General features: G+C 59.5%; 1 protein-coding gene across 1 annotated transcript in view; it reads right to left on the reverse strand.

The window, feature by feature from the left end:
* ITPR3 (inositol 1,4,5-trisphosphate receptor type 3) overlaps nucleotides 1-19,983 on the reverse strand; it is a 51,333-nt gene that overhangs the window by 12,056 nt on the left and 19,294 nt on the right. Inside the window, exons 10-46 of the mRNA XM_062013432.1 lie at nucleotides 19,100-19,150; nucleotides 17,737-17,879; nucleotides 16,626-16,725; nucleotides 16,219-16,379; nucleotides 15,414-15,555; nucleotides 14,541-14,702; nucleotides 14,226-14,398; nucleotides 13,977-14,096; nucleotides 12,480-12,662; nucleotides 12,146-12,397; nucleotides 11,742-11,886; nucleotides 11,464-11,611; nucleotides 10,938-11,134; nucleotides 10,684-10,813; nucleotides 10,366-10,423; nucleotides 10,001-10,166; nucleotides 9,652-9,816; nucleotides 9,369-9,437; nucleotides 8,819-8,944; nucleotides 8,549-8,671; nucleotides 8,203-8,403; nucleotides 7,292-7,543; nucleotides 7,069-7,194; nucleotides 6,626-6,751; nucleotides 6,375-6,495; nucleotides 4,579-4,763; nucleotides 4,299-4,447; nucleotides 3,836-3,944; nucleotides 3,586-3,676; nucleotides 3,263-3,432; nucleotides 2,403-2,577; nucleotides 2,138-2,322; nucleotides 1,590-1,790; nucleotides 1,154-1,264; nucleotides 787-882; nucleotides 445-546; nucleotides 147-233 (exon numbers count right to left, since the gene is read on the reverse strand). Coding sequence (XP_061869416.1) covers nucleotides 147-233; nucleotides 445-546; nucleotides 787-882; nucleotides 1,154-1,264; nucleotides 1,590-1,790; nucleotides 2,138-2,322; nucleotides 2,403-2,577; nucleotides 3,263-3,432; nucleotides 3,586-3,676; nucleotides 3,836-3,944; nucleotides 4,299-4,447; nucleotides 4,579-4,763; nucleotides 6,375-6,495; nucleotides 6,626-6,751; nucleotides 7,069-7,194; nucleotides 7,292-7,543; nucleotides 8,203-8,403; nucleotides 8,549-8,671; nucleotides 8,819-8,944; nucleotides 9,369-9,437; nucleotides 9,652-9,816; nucleotides 10,001-10,166; nucleotides 10,366-10,423; nucleotides 10,684-10,813; nucleotides 10,938-11,134; nucleotides 11,464-11,611; nucleotides 11,742-11,886; nucleotides 12,146-12,397; nucleotides 12,480-12,662; nucleotides 13,977-14,096; nucleotides 14,226-14,398; nucleotides 14,541-14,702; nucleotides 15,414-15,555; nucleotides 16,219-16,379; nucleotides 16,626-16,725; nucleotides 17,737-17,879; nucleotides 19,100-19,150 — 5,301 coding nt within the window. The remainder of the gene's footprint in view (nucleotides 1-146; nucleotides 234-444; nucleotides 547-786; nucleotides 883-1,153; nucleotides 1,265-1,589; nucleotides 1,791-2,137; nucleotides 2,323-2,402; nucleotides 2,578-3,262; nucleotides 3,433-3,585; nucleotides 3,677-3,835; nucleotides 3,945-4,298; nucleotides 4,448-4,578; nucleotides 4,764-6,374; nucleotides 6,496-6,625; nucleotides 6,752-7,068; nucleotides 7,195-7,291; nucleotides 7,544-8,202; nucleotides 8,404-8,548; nucleotides 8,672-8,818; nucleotides 8,945-9,368; nucleotides 9,438-9,651; nucleotides 9,817-10,000; nucleotides 10,167-10,365; nucleotides 10,424-10,683; nucleotides 10,814-10,937; nucleotides 11,135-11,463; nucleotides 11,612-11,741; nucleotides 11,887-12,145; nucleotides 12,398-12,479; nucleotides 12,663-13,976; nucleotides 14,097-14,225; nucleotides 14,399-14,540; nucleotides 14,703-15,413; nucleotides 15,556-16,218; nucleotides 16,380-16,625; nucleotides 16,726-17,736; nucleotides 17,880-19,099; nucleotides 19,151-19,983) is intronic.

A 19,983-nucleotide genomic window follows, 5' to 3' on the forward strand; every position in this document is an offset into this window, starting at 1 on the left:
GCACTGATAAGTCTTTTCTTCTTCAGTCCCTCTGGGGAATACCAAAATCCATAACATCTTAAACACCAGAACACAGGGTGGCTCAGTGAGAAGGGCTGGAGACTCTCTGCAGTCTCTAGCTGGGGTGTCCCCAGGGCTCTGTGTACCATGGAGGAGATGCCTTCCTCCTCTTCCTCCTGGATTCGCTTCACCGGCTTCAGCAGCTGCTGCAGAGACTTGTTGTGTCGGGAGAGCTGGAAGAGGGACAAGTGAGAGTGGGGTGAGCCCAGGCTGGGGAGCAGGGTGCTGGGAGCAGGGGCTGCCTTTCACAGGAGGCAGCAGCCCATTTCCCAGCCATCCCTCCCCAGGGAGGGCAGCCTGCCTGCAGGAAAAGGCAGTGAAAGCTGCAAATTGGGCAGTGGGAGCGCAGAGTGGCACGAGGACGCTGCCAACACAGCTCAGTACCTGCAGGGCCAGGATATAAATGTTGTGGCCAACTTCCCTGGGTGAAACCTCAGCGTTTTCACACTCCTCCTCCTGCAGGTAGGCCTTCTTAATCACATCAACCTGGAAGGCAGCAGAGGGACAGTGAGCTTCCCCCCATCTCCTTTGTCTGCTCTGGCCACCAATGGCTCTGGGGAAACCCCCAGGCAAGGGAGGAGGAGGGCAGTGACCAGCAGCACAGCAGAGGAGATGGTCACTGCATTGCAAACCAGAAACTGCATCAGGACCCTGGGCAGAAGAGGCCCAGCAATGGGCTGGGGGCTGCTGGGGGCTGCTGGGGGCTGGGGGGGTTTCAGCCCTTACCAGCTCCTGCGGGCGCAGGCTGATGAGGATGCGCTCGGCGTTCTCACTGTCGTGTCGGCTTTCCATCAGGGCCAAGAGGAGCTTGGAGGCATTGTCCTGGTGAGGAGAAGCCCTTGCTGAGGGCAGCTGTGCCCTCCTGTTGCCCACAGCTTCAGAGTGGGCAGAAACCTCCTCCCAGTGTCCCCCTCCCAGTCAGCTGCAACTGCCCTGGCCCAGAGGCATCTGAGCCTGCCACGGTGCAGACACACCAGCCCCATCCCACCAAGCCCTCGCTCAAGGGCCTGCCACAAGTCTCCCAGTACCCTCCATGGGCATGCCAGTGATGCACCCACTCGTGCCCATCACCCCAGCCTCAGGCTGTGCCTACCTTCAGCTGCAGCACCAGGTCCATGCGGTACTTGCAGAGCGGGCTGATGTCGTTAAGGATGAGGGCTGTGATGATGTCGATCCCGTTGGACTCGTGGGTCACGATGCAGCTCTGGGGAGCAAAGCAATGTGTTACCCCACAGGTGCTGCCAGTTCTCCCAGCTTCACCCACAGCTCAGGTCTGAAACAGTGGCCTGACTCTGCCAGATTACCCCCAGGAGCCCCCAACCCCCATCTCCCTGGCAAGGGCACCTTTTGCACCACTCTGTGATTTGCATCACCACATTACTTAGCCAAGCAGTAGCTCATAACCCATCCCTTGTGCACCCTGGCATCCCCTGCTGCCCATCTTCTCCTCCTGTCCACACTCTGAAATCAAACCTGGCCCTGGCCTTGCTCCTTTCCCACACAACCCCTCCCCCAGATAAGCCCCAGACCTGGTTCTCGTGGCAGGGCCCTTGGCAGTACTCAGTCAGGGTTTCCAGGGTCTGAGTGATCAGGGCCACGTTGTACTCGTTGATGTAGAGGCCCAGCAGCCCCAGCCCTCCCGTGGTGCTGCCACACATGATGTCAAGGAACTGCAGGGTCTCACACACCAGGTTGTAGTTGGTCTTGTTGTTTTGGCACCGGAGGAAGTTCTGTAGAGCAACACCTGCAGTTATGGGCTGAGCAGCATCACTGATGGGGGCCACAGCCCTGAGCCCCCCTCCCTACACCCCCTGCAGCTGCAGTTCCATGGAGAACTGGGCTGGGGCCACCCTCGTAATGCACAAGCCTCTGAGAGCAGCACAGACACAGCCATGAGGTGAGCAGCTCCTTCCACACCACCAGAAGTTACTCACAAGGGCTCAGTGCATTTGCAGATGGGGAAACTGAGGCACGGAGTGGCTGCTGCAAGAGCTTTTTGACCCCAATTAGGGCAGAGCTCAGCTTTCCCACACCCCAGTCCCACACAGCCCAGCTCCTGGCAGCCTCTGTAACCAACCTGCAGGTCCCTGTTGTGGTTCTCACAGAGCAGCTGCAGGAACCTCAGGATGGGCTCCATGATGAGGACTGTCACCCCCATCTCATTGCTCTGCCCCTGCTCCCCAGCCTCGTGGCCCTTCCGAAAGCCCATGCCCAGCGGGTAGCGGGAGGGGGTGCCAGGCATCAGGAAGGTGTCTCCTCGCCCTACAAGACGATCCAACCTCGTTAGCATCAGGCTCCTGAGGCAGACACGGGCTCTGCCAAAGAGGGGCACGGCCCTGTACCTTTGGTGGCAGGGTCAGGCTCGTCTCTGTCCTCACGAGGCTTGTTGCCGATGTCGCTCATGTTCACAGACACTGTGGACTTGGTCTCCTGCTGAGCTTTCTTCATCCTGTCGTGCAGAACCTTGAAGAACTTCTCAGACTTCTTGTCACTCGTCATCAGGTTGTAAAAGGATTTCTGGGAGGGAGGGAGGAGAGTGGTTCAGGTCAGGGAATGACAGAATCATGGGATGTTAGGGGTTGGGAGGGACCTTTAGAGATCATCTAGTCCAATCCCCCACCATGGTGGGGTCCAGACTGGCCCTGCCTGCCCTTCTGGTTTGGGAACCTCCAGCACTCAAGAGCTTTTGCTGAGCAGGTTTATTTCCATGCAACAGCTCTGGGCATCAGAGTCCTCTGGGATTTACAGGGAGGGATCATCCCCTGCTGCTGTGCAGGGTTAGGAACAGAGCAAGCAGGGACTGCAGCAGCTGCAGCCCTGGAGCCAGATTGCTCTTTTGCATAGACAATTTTTCAGCTTTGCTGTGATAAAGGATTCAAGATAACCCAGAGGTTATCACACAGGAGCTGCAGCCCTGAGCCATTTTATCACTACCCAGCAGAGAGCATCAGCTCTACACCAGAACCAGCCTGAGACAACCCACCCCTTGCTCAGCACCCAGCCACAGAGCTGGATAAACTCAGAACCAGGCAGATTTCTGCAGCTGCTCCTCTGGATGGCCAATAAGCTCATGCACCCCAACTAGTGCTGCCCAGGGGCCAGCCCAGGACTGTCCTGCACCCACATCCTCCAAGTGCTGGGACCCTTCCCCTGCACACACCAAACTGTGGCTGCCCAGCAGGCAGCAGCCAGGGCTCAGCACCTGGATCTCAGTGTTGCCTCCATCCAGCAGCCGGATGGCAAGCAGGATGCTCTCCTGGAAGATCTTCTCATTCTTGGTGTTCATGATGAGATCAGCAACCAACTTGGTGGCCCCTTCTCGGTCCAGGCGGCACTGGACAGCAGCAATAGCAGACCAGTCCTGGTCTTGGCCTGCACAAGAGGACAAGGGCAGATGTGATGGTGTGGTGGTGCAGAATGAGCACAGCTAAATCACTGCCAGGGGTATCTCAGTCCCATCCCTTCAGCTCCCCAGATCCTCTCCTGTCATGAAAGCGAGGGTATGGTGAGGAGAAGGGCACTCACCTGCCCCAGCAGCATCCACCATTTCCCCTTTGGAGCTGGATTTCTTGTTCTGCAGGTAATTGTTGAGCAGCATTTTCCGCAGCAGGTTGCCCTGCCAAGGCAAACAAGCACCATGGATCTCCCAGTGCCAGGGCAGAAAGAGGCTGGGCACCCCAGGGCTGCCGTGGACAGGGCACTGCCTGCCTGGGAAGCAGGGCCTGCACACACAGGGAGTGGGGCTGAGGACATGCCATGGGACCACAGTGCTCACCCTCTCACCATACTTGTTCCTCTTCACCAGCATCTGCTGCAGAGTCCTCAGCACCTTGATGCACAGCTTCTCCTCTGTCTCCATCAGGTCCTTGGTGTGCTGCACCAGCCTGGCCCAGCAAAGGCAGCGTCACACAACGGAGAGAGACAAGGGGGTCCCTGAGGGAACCATCCCCACCGACCCTCCAGGCTGCTGCCAGACACCAAGGTGCATGAGCCACAACAGGTGAAGGTGACCAGCCCTCCCCAGCAACCCCTAAGCAACTGCAAAGCATCCTCACTTGGGTGGGGGAGCCCTGGCAGGGGCTGCCCAGAGGGGCTGTGGAGGCTCCTTCTCTGGGGACATCCCAACCCCAGCTGGATGAGTCCCTGTGTGCCCTGCTCTGGGTGCTGCTGCCCTGGCAGGGGGTTGCACTGGATGAGCTTTTGGTCCCCTCCAGCCCTCGAGGCTGTGTGATTCTCACTTGGACAGGAAGCCTCCGCTCTCGCATCGCTGAAACGCCTCCGTCCCCTCCATGAAGAGCAGCTCAGGCCGGTGGAGCACATCCACCAGCACAGACAGCTCAGCCTCCACCAGCGGCTTCAGGCGATCCTCCAGAGCATTGATGATGTCCTACAAGTCACAGCACACACCTTTAGGGCCAGTGCAAGCCTAGGAGACATGAGCAGAGGAGAGGGACCCCTGCAACGCCAGCACCTCCTTGCTGCTGTGCACTGATCCGTGCCACCCTCCGGCCCCTGTACCTGCAGCTTCTCTATGATGTTCTTGTAGTCCCACTGGTTGGGGGTGGTGGAGACACGGGGGAAGCTCCTGGTGGCTGCTTTGTAGCTGGATGTGTTCCTCTGCATGGTGCTGCTGGAGCTGCTGTTGAGCAAGGAGCTGACGTGGGCGTCCAGGTCCATGGGCAGGGCGATGGAGCGGCTCTTGGCTGCAGGAGATGGAGCTGAGGTTGGGGACAGCCTGGAACCAGCTCACCCCATCAGCTGGGTCCTACCACACTGCCTTGGGCCAGGCACCCCTCCAGTAGCTCTGCATTTGCAGCAGGGTTAAATACCAGAGTGAACTCCTCCAGGATAGTGAGGGGTGGAGTACTTCCACTCATCCCCTCATCCCACAGGCCCCTCAGCCCAACATGGCTTGGAAAAAGGCTCCACCTCCAGTTTTTGGTTGGGAAATCCCAGCACCCTGCCTCAAATTACAAAGGGAAATCCCCACCCAGTGCCTAACCACCAGCAATCCTTTCCACACAGTGACTCAGTGCTAACAACCCTGAGCCTGAGTCAGGCAGCCACACACAGGCTGAGGGGAAAGTTCTGGCGAGGGAAAAGCACCCTCAGTGCTGGCTGTTTGCAGGCCCTCCAGCAGCAGGGACACACCAGGGATCTCCCAGCCAAGCCCAGGCTTTGGCCTTCCCCACGTCACCCTGGTCACAGCTGGAGATGGAGCTCAGTGAATTTACTGCACATGACTGAACTTCCTGAGGGTGCACTGAATCCCCTCACCCAGATCAGTATTGAGGGCACCCTCAGTCAGTTCACTGGTGACTTGGAGCTGGGTGGGAGTGTTTATCTGCATGAGGGGGCTGCAGAGGGCCCTGGGCAGGCTGGAGCCACGGGCTGAGGGCAATGGGGTGAGGTTTAATGAGAGCAAATGCTGGGTCCTTGGCTTGGGCTACATCAGACCCAGACATTGGCACAGGCTGGGGCAGAGGGGCTGGAAAGCTGCTGCAGGGAAAGGACCTGGAGGTGTTAACTGATAGCAGCTGAACAGGAGCCAGCAGCGTGCCCAGGGGGACAAGAAGCAAAGGGCATCCAGGCTGGGATCAGCAGTGGGGTGGCAGCAGGAGCAGGGCAGGGATTGTCCCCTGGGCTGGGCCCTGGGGAGGCTGCCGCTCCAGGGCTGTGTCAGTGCTGGGCCCCTCACTCACTGCCACAGGGACACTGAGGGGCTGCAGCGTGGCCAGAGCCGGGCACAGAGCTGGGGAAGGGGCTGGAGCACAAGGGGCTGGGGAGGGGCTGAGGGAATGGGGGTGTTGAGCCTGGAGGAGGCTGAGGGCAGCCAGCAGCATTCTCTGACACTCCCTGACAGGAGGCTGCAGGGAGCTGGGGGTCGGGCTCTGCTCCCCAGCAATGAATGACAGGACAAGAGGCAATGGGCTGCAGTTGGCCCAGGGGAGGTTGAGGCTGGAGCTGAGGCAGAACTGTTTCCCTGAGAGGGGTGTGAGCCCCTGTGCCAGGCTGCCCAGGGAGCTGGGGCAGTGCCCAGCCCTGGAGGGATCCCAGAGGCATGGAGCTGAGGTGCTGAGGCTGTGGGTCAGTGGTGCTGGGCAGGGTGAGGGCAGGGCTGGGGCTGCAGCAGCTTCAGGGGCTTTAACAACCCAAACAATTCTCTGATTCAAATCAAAAGCCTCCCCTGGAGCCAAACCTCCCCATCCCCATCTGGCAGCCCCTCACCAGGCCTCTCAGGGACGAGGGTTCCCACTCACTGCCAGAGCAGAGGCTGCTGCAGCCTGGAGCAGGGCCCCGGGACGGCTCCTTACCGACCATGGCCAGCGTGCGGATACAGGCTTCCATGGAGCTCTTGTGCTGCTGCTGCAGCCAGGGACACTCCAGCAGCCTCGTGGTGGACTGGAGAAGCTGCACCACAATGGTCTGGTGGGTCTGCAGGACAGAGCAGGCGGATATGTGCCAGTGCAAGGTGTGTTTGGACCTTGATTTGGGCCGGGGGGGACTCAGCGAGCCCTTTTCCTCCTTCCCCCAGTCACAGCTTGGCCATGCAGTGCCTCATTACCTGCAGAGAGGTGCTGTTCTCTGAGAAGGGGGAGCTGAAGAAGGCATTGATGGTGTCCAGCACAACTGTCAGCACGTACTTCTCCAGGGTAGGGTCTGGCAGGCGTTTCTCTCGCTTCTTGCACATCTGTGAGGAGAAGGAAGGATGCTGATGGTACCAGGCCAAAGTGAGCACAGGTCCTGGCCAGCTGCTGCTGGCATACAGTGCTGCTGAGACCTTGCTGAGACAAGGGATGTGGCTGGTGACACAACTCCTGGCTCCACATCAGAGAGCCCTGATGGTTCCCCAGCCTGAGACAAGGCAGCGAGGCAATGTCCCCGTGGTGCCCATGTTCCATGTCTGGCTCCTCAGGCTTCAGGGGAGCCTCTGTGACACCAACCTGTCCCCATCTGATGCAGCAGCCATTGCTGCTGTGTCCCTCCCACCCAACCCTCCCCACAGACCCGAGCCATGTCCAGGGTGAAGTTCTCAAAGAGAGTCCAGATGTGGTTGCTGGTGTAGATCTCCTTCATCTCCACCTCCGTGTCCACGTAGCAATGGTTGACGAAGTTCACATAGGCCATCTTCACCTGCCAGGGAGAGAGGGAGGGAAGGAGAGAGGCACAGGAGCCATCAGGGCATGGCAGACAGTGCAAAGCCAGCAGCACCCTCACGGGCAGCCCTCACCTCCGTGATGCAATCCTCATGTGTCACCACCCGCACCACGTCCTCCAGGGGCAGCAGGGACGTGCACTTGATTTCCGTGTAAACGTTCTTGCCCTCGGCACAGGCGGCCAACAGGTCCACCAGAGAGATGTGGTACATCAGTGGGCTGTTCTCCTCCACCCCATCCCTGGCTGCTGTCATCATCTCCAAGAGGGTGGCCAGTGAAGCCTTGTCGTTGTAGAAAACCACCACGTCGTCCCCAGCGTTGGTGAGCTGTGAGGAAGGGTCATAGCATGGCATCACAGGATGGCAGGGCTTGGAAGGGACCTCTGTGCATCATTTAGTCCAAGCCTTTTGGTAAAGCAGGTAACAAAGCAGCAGTTACCACTCCAGAGAAGCAGGGTGAGAAGCCTCACGAGGCAGAAGACAGTGTTCTCTGCAAGAGGGCAATGAGAGGGAGCACCCAGGGCAAGGTGAAGGGCATTTACAGGGAAAACCAGGTGTTTGCAGCACAATCAACTTAGAATCACAGAATCCCAGCATGGTGGGGGTTGGAAGGGACCTGCAGAGCTCATCCAGCCCAACCCCCTGCCAAAGCAGCTCCCACCTAGATCAGGTCCCAAAGGAATGTGTCCAGGTGGGTTCTGAAGACCTCCAGAGAAGTAGCCTCCACAGCCTCCCTGGGCAGCTTGTTCCAGTGCTCTGTCCCCCTCACAGTAAAACAGCTTTTGACTAACTTGACTGACTGCAAAATGGTTATTGGCCCTTGGACCTTTCATCAAGCTCTTGGAGATGCTTCCAGCTAAAGGGAGAAGCCAACATGGCCAAGGAGACTCTTCCTCAAGGAAAAAGCCAACCCTGCACCTCTTGGGAGCTGTGCTCTGCTGCAACCCCCTCCCTTGTGTCCCAGGGGTTGGAGGAGAGTTGCTCACCTCAGTCATGATCATGTCCTGGCACTTCTTGACGTACTTGCCCTCAGCCTTGATGATGGTGTGCAGGAAGTCGAGGTACTGCACGTGGCGGCCGTGGGTGGCCACGCAGTGGATGAAGTGCTGTGGCACTGTCTCGTTGATCTCTGAGCAGAGCTGGTAGTTGTTGAGGAAGATGTGCTGCATTGTCTCAGCTTCCAGGAGCTGCAGGACCAGGGAGCAGAGTGAGGCTGAGGAGCTGTGAGGAATAGCCTCTTCTCTTGCCTTGACCCTTCCTCTCCTGGGGTCTCCCCCTGAAGCCTCTCCCTGTGCTGCTGCCTGTGACCACTCTTTGGTCCCCTCTCCTTACCCCTGGGGTCAGGAACAGATTGAGGTGTTTGTGCAGGAGGGCCTGGTTTTCCTGATTGCCAGCACAAAACTTCTGCAGGAACTGGTGGGTGAATTTCAGGATCTCCATCATCTTGGCATCACCCTGAGGACGGGCAGAGAAGGGGAACACCCCGAATTAGTGAGCACCAGCTTGCTGCACCTCTTGCCTTGCCCAGCTCCAGGACCTAGACATACAGGGAAGCTCCTGCAATCCCCACCCCTTGCCCTGGGCCAGCTTTTGCACACTGACCTTCTCATAAGGGATCTGCAGCAGATCCAGCATCACTTTGTGGGCATCCATGTTCTTCAGCAGGCGCTGCTGCTTCTTGCGCACTTGCTCTCCGACCCCGCACATCTTATTCAGCCGCTCCAGGATCTGGGCAGAGAAGGACCATGGCAGATTGGAACTGAGCCTGGATGTCCACCAGCACTGGGAGCTTGCTTGCAATCCAGATGTGCCTTTCAGAAACCCAGGTGCTCCCTGCATCACTCACAAATCTGGCATCCCCCTCAGAAATGCTCCTCGCAGTGCCACACGAGAGCCCTCGTACCCATCACCAACCCTCTGCCCTCCAGTCTCTCCAGTGCCAGGCTCACCCAGGAGCCCTGAGGAGCCTCCTTTGTACTAAGCTGGCAGGAACAAGCCCTGGCTTGGACTTGTTTCTACTGAGCCACAGGAGAGCTCTGAAACTCCTCCTTTCCTTTCTTGCTGGCAGGCCTGTGCCAGGCAGATGTCTGTGCCAGGCAGATGTCACTGGCCCCTAGGAACAGCCCCAGGGACAGGATTCAGTCTCACTTACCCCCTTGACTATCTGATAGTTCTCGCTGCTCTTCTCTCCTGGAGCAATCACCTCTTCATCAGCAGCATGCTGCAAGGGACAGAGACAGCACCAGAGTCCCACTGCAGCTCTCCAAAGCCTGGGCCACAACTCCATCCCACAGAACCCTCCCTGACCCTTCTCTTCCAGGGAGTGGGGTGCACAGCCCATCCAGAGGTGTTAAGCGTGGGACTGAAGGAGCTGCACCTCTGCCTCCAACTCCTCCCCTGCCCCAGTTCCTGGGGTCTCACTCAGGGGCTCTCACCTCTTTCTTCTCCTTCTTGTTCCCCTCCACTGTGCTGTCTCCTTTGCTGCTGCCCTTCTTGTCCACCCACAGCTCTGATTTCTCCACCATGGTGCGGAGTTTGTCCAGCTCTGACTTGATCACCTTGTAGTTCTCCACATCCTGGGCTGAGATCAGGAGCTGAACCTGCAGACACATCCCCAGAGGTTTCCACTTTGGGGCACAAACTCTATTCCTCTCTTCTTCCAGAGTTCCCCTCCTCTTCCAGACCTCTCTCCCAGGGAAAGGGACCAGGACCCATCCTACCTCCTGCACCCACAGCCGAGAGTGGGCTTGGAGGTGCTCCAGAGCAGCATCCCACCAGAGTTACCTGTTTGAAGGTGTGCAAGACCTCCTGCCTCTGGCTGAAGTGCTTGAAGAGGAGCTGCAGGGAGCCAGAGATGAGTGGTGGGTAGTCGTGCATCGTCAGGTGGATCAGCACCCGCAGGAACATCCTCCCTCCCTCGTCATCCACCTCCAACATGCTGCTCGTCTTCCTGAAGCCAGGACCAAAGCACTTGGTGTCAGCAGCCTCGTGGGAGCACCCAGGAACCCCTCAGGGCTCATGGGGACAGCTGTATTAGACTTTAGAACCTCATCTTCCTCATCACCAACAGCCTTCAGGCTCGGCAGCATGGACAGGAGAGGAAGAGCCCCATGGCCCTGGTAACTACACGAGACAGGGCAGAGACTCACCCCACACCAAACATGGCTTCAGCGTGCTCACCAATCCGGTCCAGGTTCATGGCTGCAGCTGAAAGGAGAGGAAAGGGAGATGAGAGGGGCAGCCAGCGTGGTCCCTGTGCATTGGCAGGAGCCAGCCCAGCTCCACAGCCCTGCCTGAGCATCCACGATGGGCACAGGACACCTCATCCCACCTGCACAAACCCCATTTCCCCCTCTCTGCTCCCTGGCAGCAGCAGTGGTGGCTGGAGAGCTGCTGGAGCCTGTGTGTTCCCAAGGTGTGGGGTTTGCTGAGCTGAAGGTGTACCAGAGGCAAAGTGGAAAACCTACTTGTGGAGTCAAAAGCTGGAGCTGTCCCATCGGCTGCACTGTCCTGCATGGGGTAGACTTCCACAAACTCCTTCTTGAAGACAGAAAGCAGGTAGGAAATCCTGTAGTCCAGACGCACGTTCAGGATGAACTGGCAGCAGCAAAGAAGAAAGCAGAAGTCAGTGACAGCTTCATGCCAGCTGCCTCTTCGTGTCTCCCCCACACCACTCCCTCCCACAGGTCCACAACATTCCTCCCTCCCCAGCAGCTCCAACCTGCAAGATCTCCAGGATCTTCAGCTTGGTCTCCATCACCACAATGTTCTCGTTCTCAATGCTCCTCCCTCTGTCCACTTGCTCTGGGGCAGACCCAGCACTGAGGCTTGGAGAGCTGAAGATGGACTGTTTCCTACTCAGCACCATGGTGGACATCATCTGCCCAACGCCTTGGATTGACCTCCTCACGTTCTTCCCTACAGAGGCAGCCACAGTGGGCAGTTAGTGTAGATGGAGAGGTAGCAGAGGGTCAATGAAGGGACCCTCTTAGCCTGGAAAGTGCTGTAGATATGAATCAGACAACAAGTAGGAGAAACTGGCCACGGGCTCAACATCTCCTGTCCCCCAGGGCTGATCCAGCCAAAGCTTCTCTAGAAGCACAGAATGGTTGGGGTTGGAAGGCACCTCTGGACATCACCCAGTCCAACCCCACGTGTCAGCAAACCAGTGTTTTCTTGCAGCCCAAACTGGAAAGCACTGGGCAGACCATGGGAAACGTTTGTGTGGCTGTGGAGCAGGGACTCACCCGTCACCTCGTCGTTGTAGACAGCCTGCATCATCAGCTGGGGGTTCTGCACGCAGTCAATGATGCCCAGCAGTGTCCGTGTCAGGCGCAGCAGCTCGCTGAAGCTGTAGAAGCCGAAGTAGATGAGGTTGTGGGCAAGGCTGACGACCTGGGGAAGGACAAGGCAGCTCCAGACACCTCACCACGCTGAGGATCAACAGATGTGGCAGGGACGGGGACGCCAGCACCGCCACCCTCGTTGCACCGTGTTGCCTCGTGCCCCGTGCCAGGACTCGCACCTCGAAGGTGAGCTTGTTCTTCTCCTCGTTGGCGAAGGGCACTGCCTCGCTCACCACGTTGTTGAGGTAGTCCTCCACAAACTCCATGGTGCTGGCAAACTTGTTCTTCTTGTCATCGCGCGAGGCGTTGAGGTTGGAGTCGTAGCTGCCAGGGGATGATGATGGTGGGGGTGAGCTGGATGGCAGCCAGTCTCCAGCACTGCCCAGCAGCACTGTCCAGGCAGCTGCTGAGGCATCCCAGCCAGAAGCGATGCTCGTGACAGAGCAAACTTCCCTCTGTAGGCTGAGCCCTGACAAATCCACTCCACAAACATCCCTCCCCTCCCTGCTGAAGCCAAATCGGTCCCTACACTGGATGGCATCTGCCATCCCACCTCCCTCCCTGTCCCTCAAACAAGACTCACTCTTTGATCGTGATGGCCGTGGGGATCTCAGTCCAGAGCCGGGCAAACTTCACGGGCATCACCAGCTCCTGGGGGTCCCTGTCCACGTGGACGTGCAACATCAGGTGGCAGAAGGACGCCCGCAGGTCAAAGGGCAGCATCTCATCTGCCATGCAGAGGAAGATCAGGTCCACACCCAGCTGCTGGGAGATCTCCTTGATGGCCAAGTACTGGCGATCCAGGCACATGCGGGCAAAGAGCTTCAGCTGGTACCTGCCCAGGGTTGAGGGAGAGGGCGTGAGGCCGTGCAGGCTGCACACCCTCACCTGGAGAGAAGATGCCTTGGGATCATCACCTGTAGTAGCTGAGGACGTTCTCGTCATGGGCATTGCCAGCACGGGCCTCCTGTGCCAGCTGCCGGATGCTTTTCTCATGGTGGTCATTGTTCTTGTCCGTCCAGGTGAGCCAGACCTCCTCCTCTGAGTACTCAATGCTCAGGTACTCATGGCTCTGGGACATCTCCTTCACGGGCCTCAGCCTACAGGAAAGGGGTAAAGTGGAGATGCTGCCATAGGGAGGGAGATGCTGCCATGGGGAGGCTGATGCTGCCATGGGGAGGGAGATGCTGCCATGGGGAGGTTGATGCTGCCATAGAGGGGGAGATGCTGCCATAGAGGGGGAGATGCTGCCATGGGGAGGGAGATGCTGCCATAGAGGGGGAGATGCTGCCATAGAGGGGGAGATGCTGCCATGGGGAGGGAGATGCTGCCGTGGGGAGGGAGATGCTGCCATAGAGGGGGAGATGCTGCCATGGGGAGTGAGATGCTGCCATGGGGAGGGAGATGCTGCCATGGGGAGGGAGATGCTGCCGTGGGGAGGGAGATGCTGCCATAGAGGGGGAGATGCTGCCATAGAGGGGGAGATGCTGCCATGGGGAGGGAGATGCTGCCGTGGGGAGGGAGATGCTGCCATAGAGGGGGAGATGCTGCCATGGGGAGTGAGATGCTGCCATGGGGAGGGAGATGCTGCCATGGGGAGGGAGATGCTGCCGTGGGGAGGGAGATGCTGCCATAGAGGGGGAGATGCTGCCATAGAGGGGGAGATGCTGCCATGGGGAGGGAGATGCTGCCGTGGGGAGGGAGATGCTGCCATAGAGGGGGAGATGCTGCCGTGGGGAGGGAGATGCTGCCGTGGGGAGGGAGATGCTGCCATAGAGAGGGAGATGCTGCCATGGGGAGGTTGATGCTGCCATGGGGAGGGAGATGCTGCCATGGGGAGGGAGATGCTGCCATGGGGAGGGAGATGCTGCCATAGAGGGGGAGATGCTGCCATAAAGAGGGAGATGCTGCCATGGGGATGGAGATGCTGCCATAGAGAGGGAGATGCTGCCATGGGGAGGGAGATGCTGCCATAGAGGGGGAGATGCTGCCATGGGGAGGGAGATGCTGCCATGGGGAGGGAGATGCTGCCATAGAGGGGGAGATGCTGCCATAAAGAGGGAGATGCTGCCATGGGGAAGGAGATGTTGCCATAGAGGGGGAGATGCTGCCATGGGGAGGGAGATGCTGCCATGGGGAGGGAGATGCTGCCATAGAGGGGGAGATGCTGCCATAGAGGGGGAGATGCTGCCATGGGGAGGGAGATGCTGCCATGGGGATGGAGATGCTGCCATAGAGAGGGAGATGCTGCCATGGGGAGGGAGATGCTGCCATGGGGAGGGAGATGCTGCCATGGGAAGGGAGATGCTGCACCAAGGGGTGACAGGGGTTTCACCAGGGCTCTGTGGGAGCTGGTGCAAGGCAGAGGCAGGCACCCAGTACCCAAGCTGGAGGCACTCCCCTTGGCTACTCACTCTGTTTTGATGAGGATGTCACTGTTGTTTGGGTCCAGCACGCACTTGCAGATCAGCTCCTGGGTGACGGGGATGGCAATGTGGTTGGACACACACAAGTCCGAAAGGTAATCCAGAAACCTGGAGAGCAAGAGGCAGTTTGCTGGGAAGGGCAGATCCACGGGGACCTCTCTCCAGCCCTGGGGACGGCACATCCCACCCACGGCGCGGCACAGAGCCCCTGGGGCCGGGGACCGGCCGCTCACGCACCGTGGCTCGCGGTTCTTGCGCACCAGGCTGACGAAGGTCTCCACCTCTGTCTTGGTGATGTGCTTCTCCAGCAGCTTACGGTTGTTGTGCAGCAGAGCTGTGATGGTGTCCTCAGCCAGGATGTCGTAGCCGATCTGCGACTGCATCATGCCGAACTGTTTGGCGATGTGCTCCTGGAGCGGGAACAGAGACGGTCAGCACAGGGGCTGGCAATGCCCCCAGCCCCACCGAGGCCTTGGCAGCCCCCCCAGGGCTTGGAAGAGGGTGTCAGGATGGGGGGGTTCCCCTGGCAGCGCCCCCGTTACCCCCACACACCTGGTTCTTGCGATAGTCCTCCTGGGAGTGCCGGAGCACGCGGTAGCACAGTCGAAACATGTACTGGTAGGGAGCATTCTTCTGGTCCGACAGCTCCTCCAGACGAACCAGAGGCCCTTCCCCACCCTTGTCCTTGAAGGGGGCTTTCAGGATCCCAAAGATCTGCCCAAAAGCACAGATGGTAAGTGCTGTGGTCTCCCCTCCACACTGTCACCCCCATGCAGGGATGGGCACCAGCCACGCTTGCCAGGAAGGCTTGGTGCACCACCAGGGCAAGAGCTGGAGACAAGCTACACCTCCTCTGTGGGATTTGCCTCCACAGGATCCCAGCATGGTGGGGGTGGGAAGGGCCCTGCAGAGCTCATCCAGCCCCAGCCCCTGCTCAAGCAGCTGCCCCTGGCTCAGGGGGCACAGGAACGTGTCCAGGTGGGGTTGGAAACCTCCTGAGAAGGAGCCTCCACACCCTCCCTGGGCAGCCTGGGCCAGGGCTCCCTCACCTCAGCACCAAAGGACTTGCTCCTGTGTTTAAGTGGCACTGTTTGTGTTGCGGCTGATGCCCATCAGCCCTTGCCCTGGCTCTGGATGCTACAGAAACAAGTGTGGTCCCATCCTCCTGACATCCACTATGTATATACTTATAACTATTAATGAGCTCCTCCCTCAGTCTCTTCTCCAGGCTGAACAGCCCCAGGTCCCACAGCCTTTCCTCACAAGGAAGATGCTCCATCCCCTCAGCATCTTGGTGGCCCTGCACTGGCCTCTCTCCAGCAGTTCCCTGTCCCTCTGCAGCTGGGGAGCCCAGAGCTGACCCCAGGACTCCAGTGTGACCCTGGGCAGAGCAGGACATCTCTGCAGGGCCCAGGGGCCACTCACCTGCTTCAGGATGTTCTGCTCCCGCATCAGCTTCTGCCGCTCCCGGTTGGGTTTGGTCACCACGATGTCCAGCACGTTCTGCCCATTGTTGGGGACATCGCTGACGAAAAACACCAAATCCTCTAACAGCTGGATCACAAACCTGCAAAGGGACACAGTGCAAGTGGGGTCATGGGACTCTCCAGCCAGAGGGGCTGCTCACCCACCACATGCAGCCCACCCAGACTTGGGTCCCTGCAACGACAACGATGCGCTTTGGAGGACCAAAGAGCTCGGGGCAGCTGCTGGCTGATCCTCTCCTCCCCGCCAGAGCTCAACAGCTGCCCTGAAGCTTATGGGTCCTAAGGAACCTATACATGCCAGGGTAAATGCCAGGGCCCTTTGCTCATGATTCCTGCCAGGGATTTCGTGTGTAACGCCTCTGCCTGCTCAGCCACCTTTGCAGGACCCCGTGGGGCCGGCTGGCAGGGCGGAAGCAGCTCGCTGTGTCCCACGGGGGATCTGTGTTTGCTCAGGAAGCACCAAGCACCCACCCACCTAAAAATAACAGCGTGACTAACCCAGCTGCCCCTATCCTGGGGCCAGCTCTCAGCCCCTCAGATATTTTTCTAGCAGCAAAGGAGGGGCCGGAGCGGGGCTGCGGCGTTATCTGGTTTCCTCGCCGGGCTCCTGGGAGAAGCAGGCGTGGATTGGGGTTGTGGGCAGGAAAGCAAGACCCAGGCAGGGGCCTCATCCTGCAGTGATGCTGGTGAGACTGTGGAGGAGCCCAGCTCGGCTCCATCTCCCAGGGGAAATGACTTTTTACCTCCGGTCGTTCTGGCTGAGAAAACCTTCGTTCATCTTCTCCACCACGTTGGCCAGCATCGAGCTGGCGTCGTTAGCAAAGTCCAGGTCCCTGATCTCGGACACGGGCACAGAGACGATGGCAAAAGCTTCTTTGTCTTCTTTGGTGGGGCATGTGCCCAGCTGGGAAGTGACAGGGAAGCAGCATCACACAGACAAGGCAATGCCAAGCATGTTCCCACCAGCCGTCCCCAACCCGGCTGAAGTCAGCTTGTCCCTATCAGAAGGACTGGGGTGGCTCCTGATTTACTGGGACATGCTTTAGGTCCCTGGGCAAAGCCTGAGTGCTGGGTGGGAAGGAGCATGCAGAGAGCTTTTGGGGCCCAGGGGATGAACCCACCCACATGGGAGGAGGGAGAGGGGCCGTACCATGAGGCGAATGGGTCTCTCCTCATCGATGTCAATGGGCACGTTGGTGCTCTGGATCCAGGTGTTGGTGCAGAGGTGGCGCAGCCTCACGTAGGAGTTCCTGCAGAGGGGCACAGCGTCCTGCCCAGTGACCCCACCAGCACCCAGCCCTCCCCCCAGCACCCAGCCCTTCCCCCAGCACCCAGACCTCCCCCCAGCACCCAGCCCTCTCACCAGCACCCAGCCCTCTCACCAGCACCCAGCCCTCCCACCAGCACCCAGCCCTCTCACCAGCACTCAGCCCTCCCACCAGCACCCAGACCTCTCACCAGCACCCAGCCCTCCCACCAGCACCCAGACCTCTCACCATCACCCAGACCTCTCACCAGCACCCAGCCCTCCCACCAGCACCCAGCCCTCTCACCAGCACCCAGACCTCTCACCAGCACCCAGACCTCTCACCAGCACCCAGCCCTCCCACCAGCACCCAGACCTCCCACCAGCACCCAGCCCTCCCACCAGCACCCAGCCCTCCCACCAGCACCCAGCGCTCCCCCCAGCACCCAGCCCTCCCACCAGCACCCAGCCCTCCCACCAGCACCCAGACCTCCCCCCAGCACCCAGCCCTCCCTCCAGCACCCAGCCCTCCCACCAGCACCCAGCCCTTTCCCCAGCACCCAGCCCTTCCCCCAGCACCCAGCCCTCCCACCAGCACCCAGACCTCTCACCAGCACCCAGCCCTCCCACCAGCACCCAGACCTCCCACCAGCACCCAGCCCTTTCCCCAGCACCCAGCCCTTCCCCCAGCACCCAGCCCTCCCACCAGCACCCAGCCCTCTCCCCAGCACCCAGCCCCTTCCCCCAGCACCCAGCCCTCCCACCAGCACCCAGCCCTCTCCCCAGCACCCAGCCCTCCCACCAGCACCCAGACCTTCCCCCAGCACCCAGACCTCCCACCAGCACCCAGCCCTCCCACCAGCACCCAGCCCTCTCACCAGCACCCAGCCCTCCCACCAGCACCCACTCACACCTTCCTCCAGAACACACTTGCCAAAACTTCCCACCACCGCCAACTCCAGCCTCCCTTCTTTATTCCAACCCCTCCAGGCTTGAAACCAAGGTACCCACGTACCTTGGCACGAAGGAATCCGTCTTCTGCAGCGTGGTGGGGTCGAGCTCGAAGAGGGAGGCGATGTCGTTGCCGTGGGGCACGGCCACCAGCCGGTACTTGATCTTCTCGCCCGTGTTGCGGCGGCTGGCGCGGCTGCTGCCGCCCTGCAGCGGGGGAACGGGACCGGGCTCAGCCTCCCTGAGCACGTGGCGTCAGAGATGCACAGCAGCCACTGCCCAGAGCACAAGCTTCTGCTCAGATGCTGGGCTGAGCCCACGCTGATGCACGAGGGGCTGCGAGGGCACAAGCGCGGCAGGAGGCACCTGAGCTACGAGGCCAAGCCCTCCTCCAAATAAACACCCTGAAAGCCCAAATCTCTCTTCTACCAGCGCTGCCCCGTGGCCTGGGGATCCAACATGCACTGGGACCCCCTCTAACTTCAGCAGGGTCCTCTCACAAGTGGGATGGGGGATGGCCCCCCAAGGCTGCAGCCTCGGCACCAAGCAGGGTCCAGTGGCACTGGCTCCATGGTGGGCTCTGTTTTTGGGACCCAGTGGCACTGGCTCCACGTTGGGCTCTGTTTTGGGACCCAGTGGCACTGGCTCCACGTTGGGCTCTGTTTTTGGGACCCAGTGGCACTGGCTCCACGGTGGGCTCTGTCTTTGGGACCCAGTGGCACTGGCTCCACGGTGGGCTCTGTTTTTGGGACCCAGTGGCACTGGCTCCATGGTGGGCTCTGTTTTTGGGACCCAGTGGCACTGGCTCCACGTTGGGCTCTGTTTTTGGGACCCAGTGGCACTGGCTCCACAGTGGGCTCTGTTTTTGGGACCCAGTGGCACTGGCCCCATGGTGGGCTCTGTTTTTGGGACCCAGTGGCACTGGCCCCACGGTGGGCTCTGTTTTTGGGACCCAGTGGCACTGGCTCCACGGTGGGCTCTGTTTTTGGGACCCAGTGGCACTGGCCCCATGGTGGGCTCTGTTTTTGGGACCCAGTGGCACTGGCCCCACGTTGGGCTCTGTTTTTGGGACCCAGTGGCACTGGCTCCACAGTGGGCTCTGTTTTTGGGACCCAGTGGCACTGGCCCCATGGTGGGCTCTGTTTTTGGGACCCAGTGGCACTGGCCCCACGGTGGGCTCTGTTTTTGGGACCCAGAGGCACTGGCTCCACGGTGGGCTCTGTCTTTGGGACCCAGTGGCACTGGCCCCACGGTGGGCTCTGTCTTTGGGACCCAGTGGCACTGGCCCCACGGTGGGCTCTGTCTTTGGGACCCAGTGGCACTGGCTCCATGGTGGGCTCTGTTTTGGGGCATCTCCCTGCAAAGGCTCTAAGAGACGGCGTGATGTCAGGCAGCAGCGTTCTGCAGCGAGGCTGCACACAGCTCACCGTGGGCGCTGCTTTGGGCTCAGCCACGTCTCCTTTATAACTTGGGTTTTCCTGAAAAGTTAAAGAGGGAGATGAAAGACAGCTATCAGTCCTCCCACTCGGTCCCTCCAAAACCCTGAGCACGGGGTGATCTCTTTATTCCTGCCTTCCTCAACCACACTGCAGAGAGAGACAGAGAGAGAGAAAGAGAGAGGGCAGCTGCCTGGATGGGGCTGAAGGACGTGAGCTGTACCCAATGCACAGTGCTCTGAGGAGCAGGTCAGGGTGAGCCCCAGTGTGCAGCTCCAGGGCTTTGCACTGCAGCAAAACCAGCTCTTGCTGTAAATCCCTCGAGGCCCCAGGCTGAGGTCTCAGTGAGCGACTCAAGGCAGGCAGCACCCGCCCAGGATGGGGATCAACCTGTGATCTTCTTTCCTCTGCAGATGCCACCCGAGCGTCTTTTGGTTTAAAGCAGCCGTTTCAGAGTCCCACTCTTTGCTGTTTTCCATCCTGCAGTGGTGGAAGGGGCCCCAGGGGCTGCCTTTGGTTGTCTTCTCCAGTTAAACAGCAGCCTTGGCACATGGTGCACTGAGATTCCCCCTGGTGTGTCCCTGCTCCCTTGGCAGCAGAGCGTAGCCCTTGGCCACAGCAGTTCATTAGTGTCAAATCAACTTTGTGCCTCTATCAGGAGAACCTGAGCTGTCCAAATTGGCAGATGATGTCTCCAAGCCCAGATTTTGCCCCTACTCTCCCCAGGCAAGGACAGCCCTGGATGCTGCTGTGGCTCAGAGGATGAGGATGGGCAAAACCTGACCGGGAAGAGTTAAACGCAGCAGGATGAATTATTTCCAGCTTCCACCTTACCAGGATGGAGTGAGCAAAGAGAGGAAAATCCCAGCCAGCCC

Source organism: Colius striatus, chromosome 22 (assembly GCF_028858725.1).
Source record: "Colius striatus isolate bColStr4 chromosome 22, bColStr4.1.hap1, whole genome shotgun sequence".
NCBI lineage: Eukaryota > Metazoa > Chordata > Aves > Coliiformes > Coliidae > Colius > Colius striatus.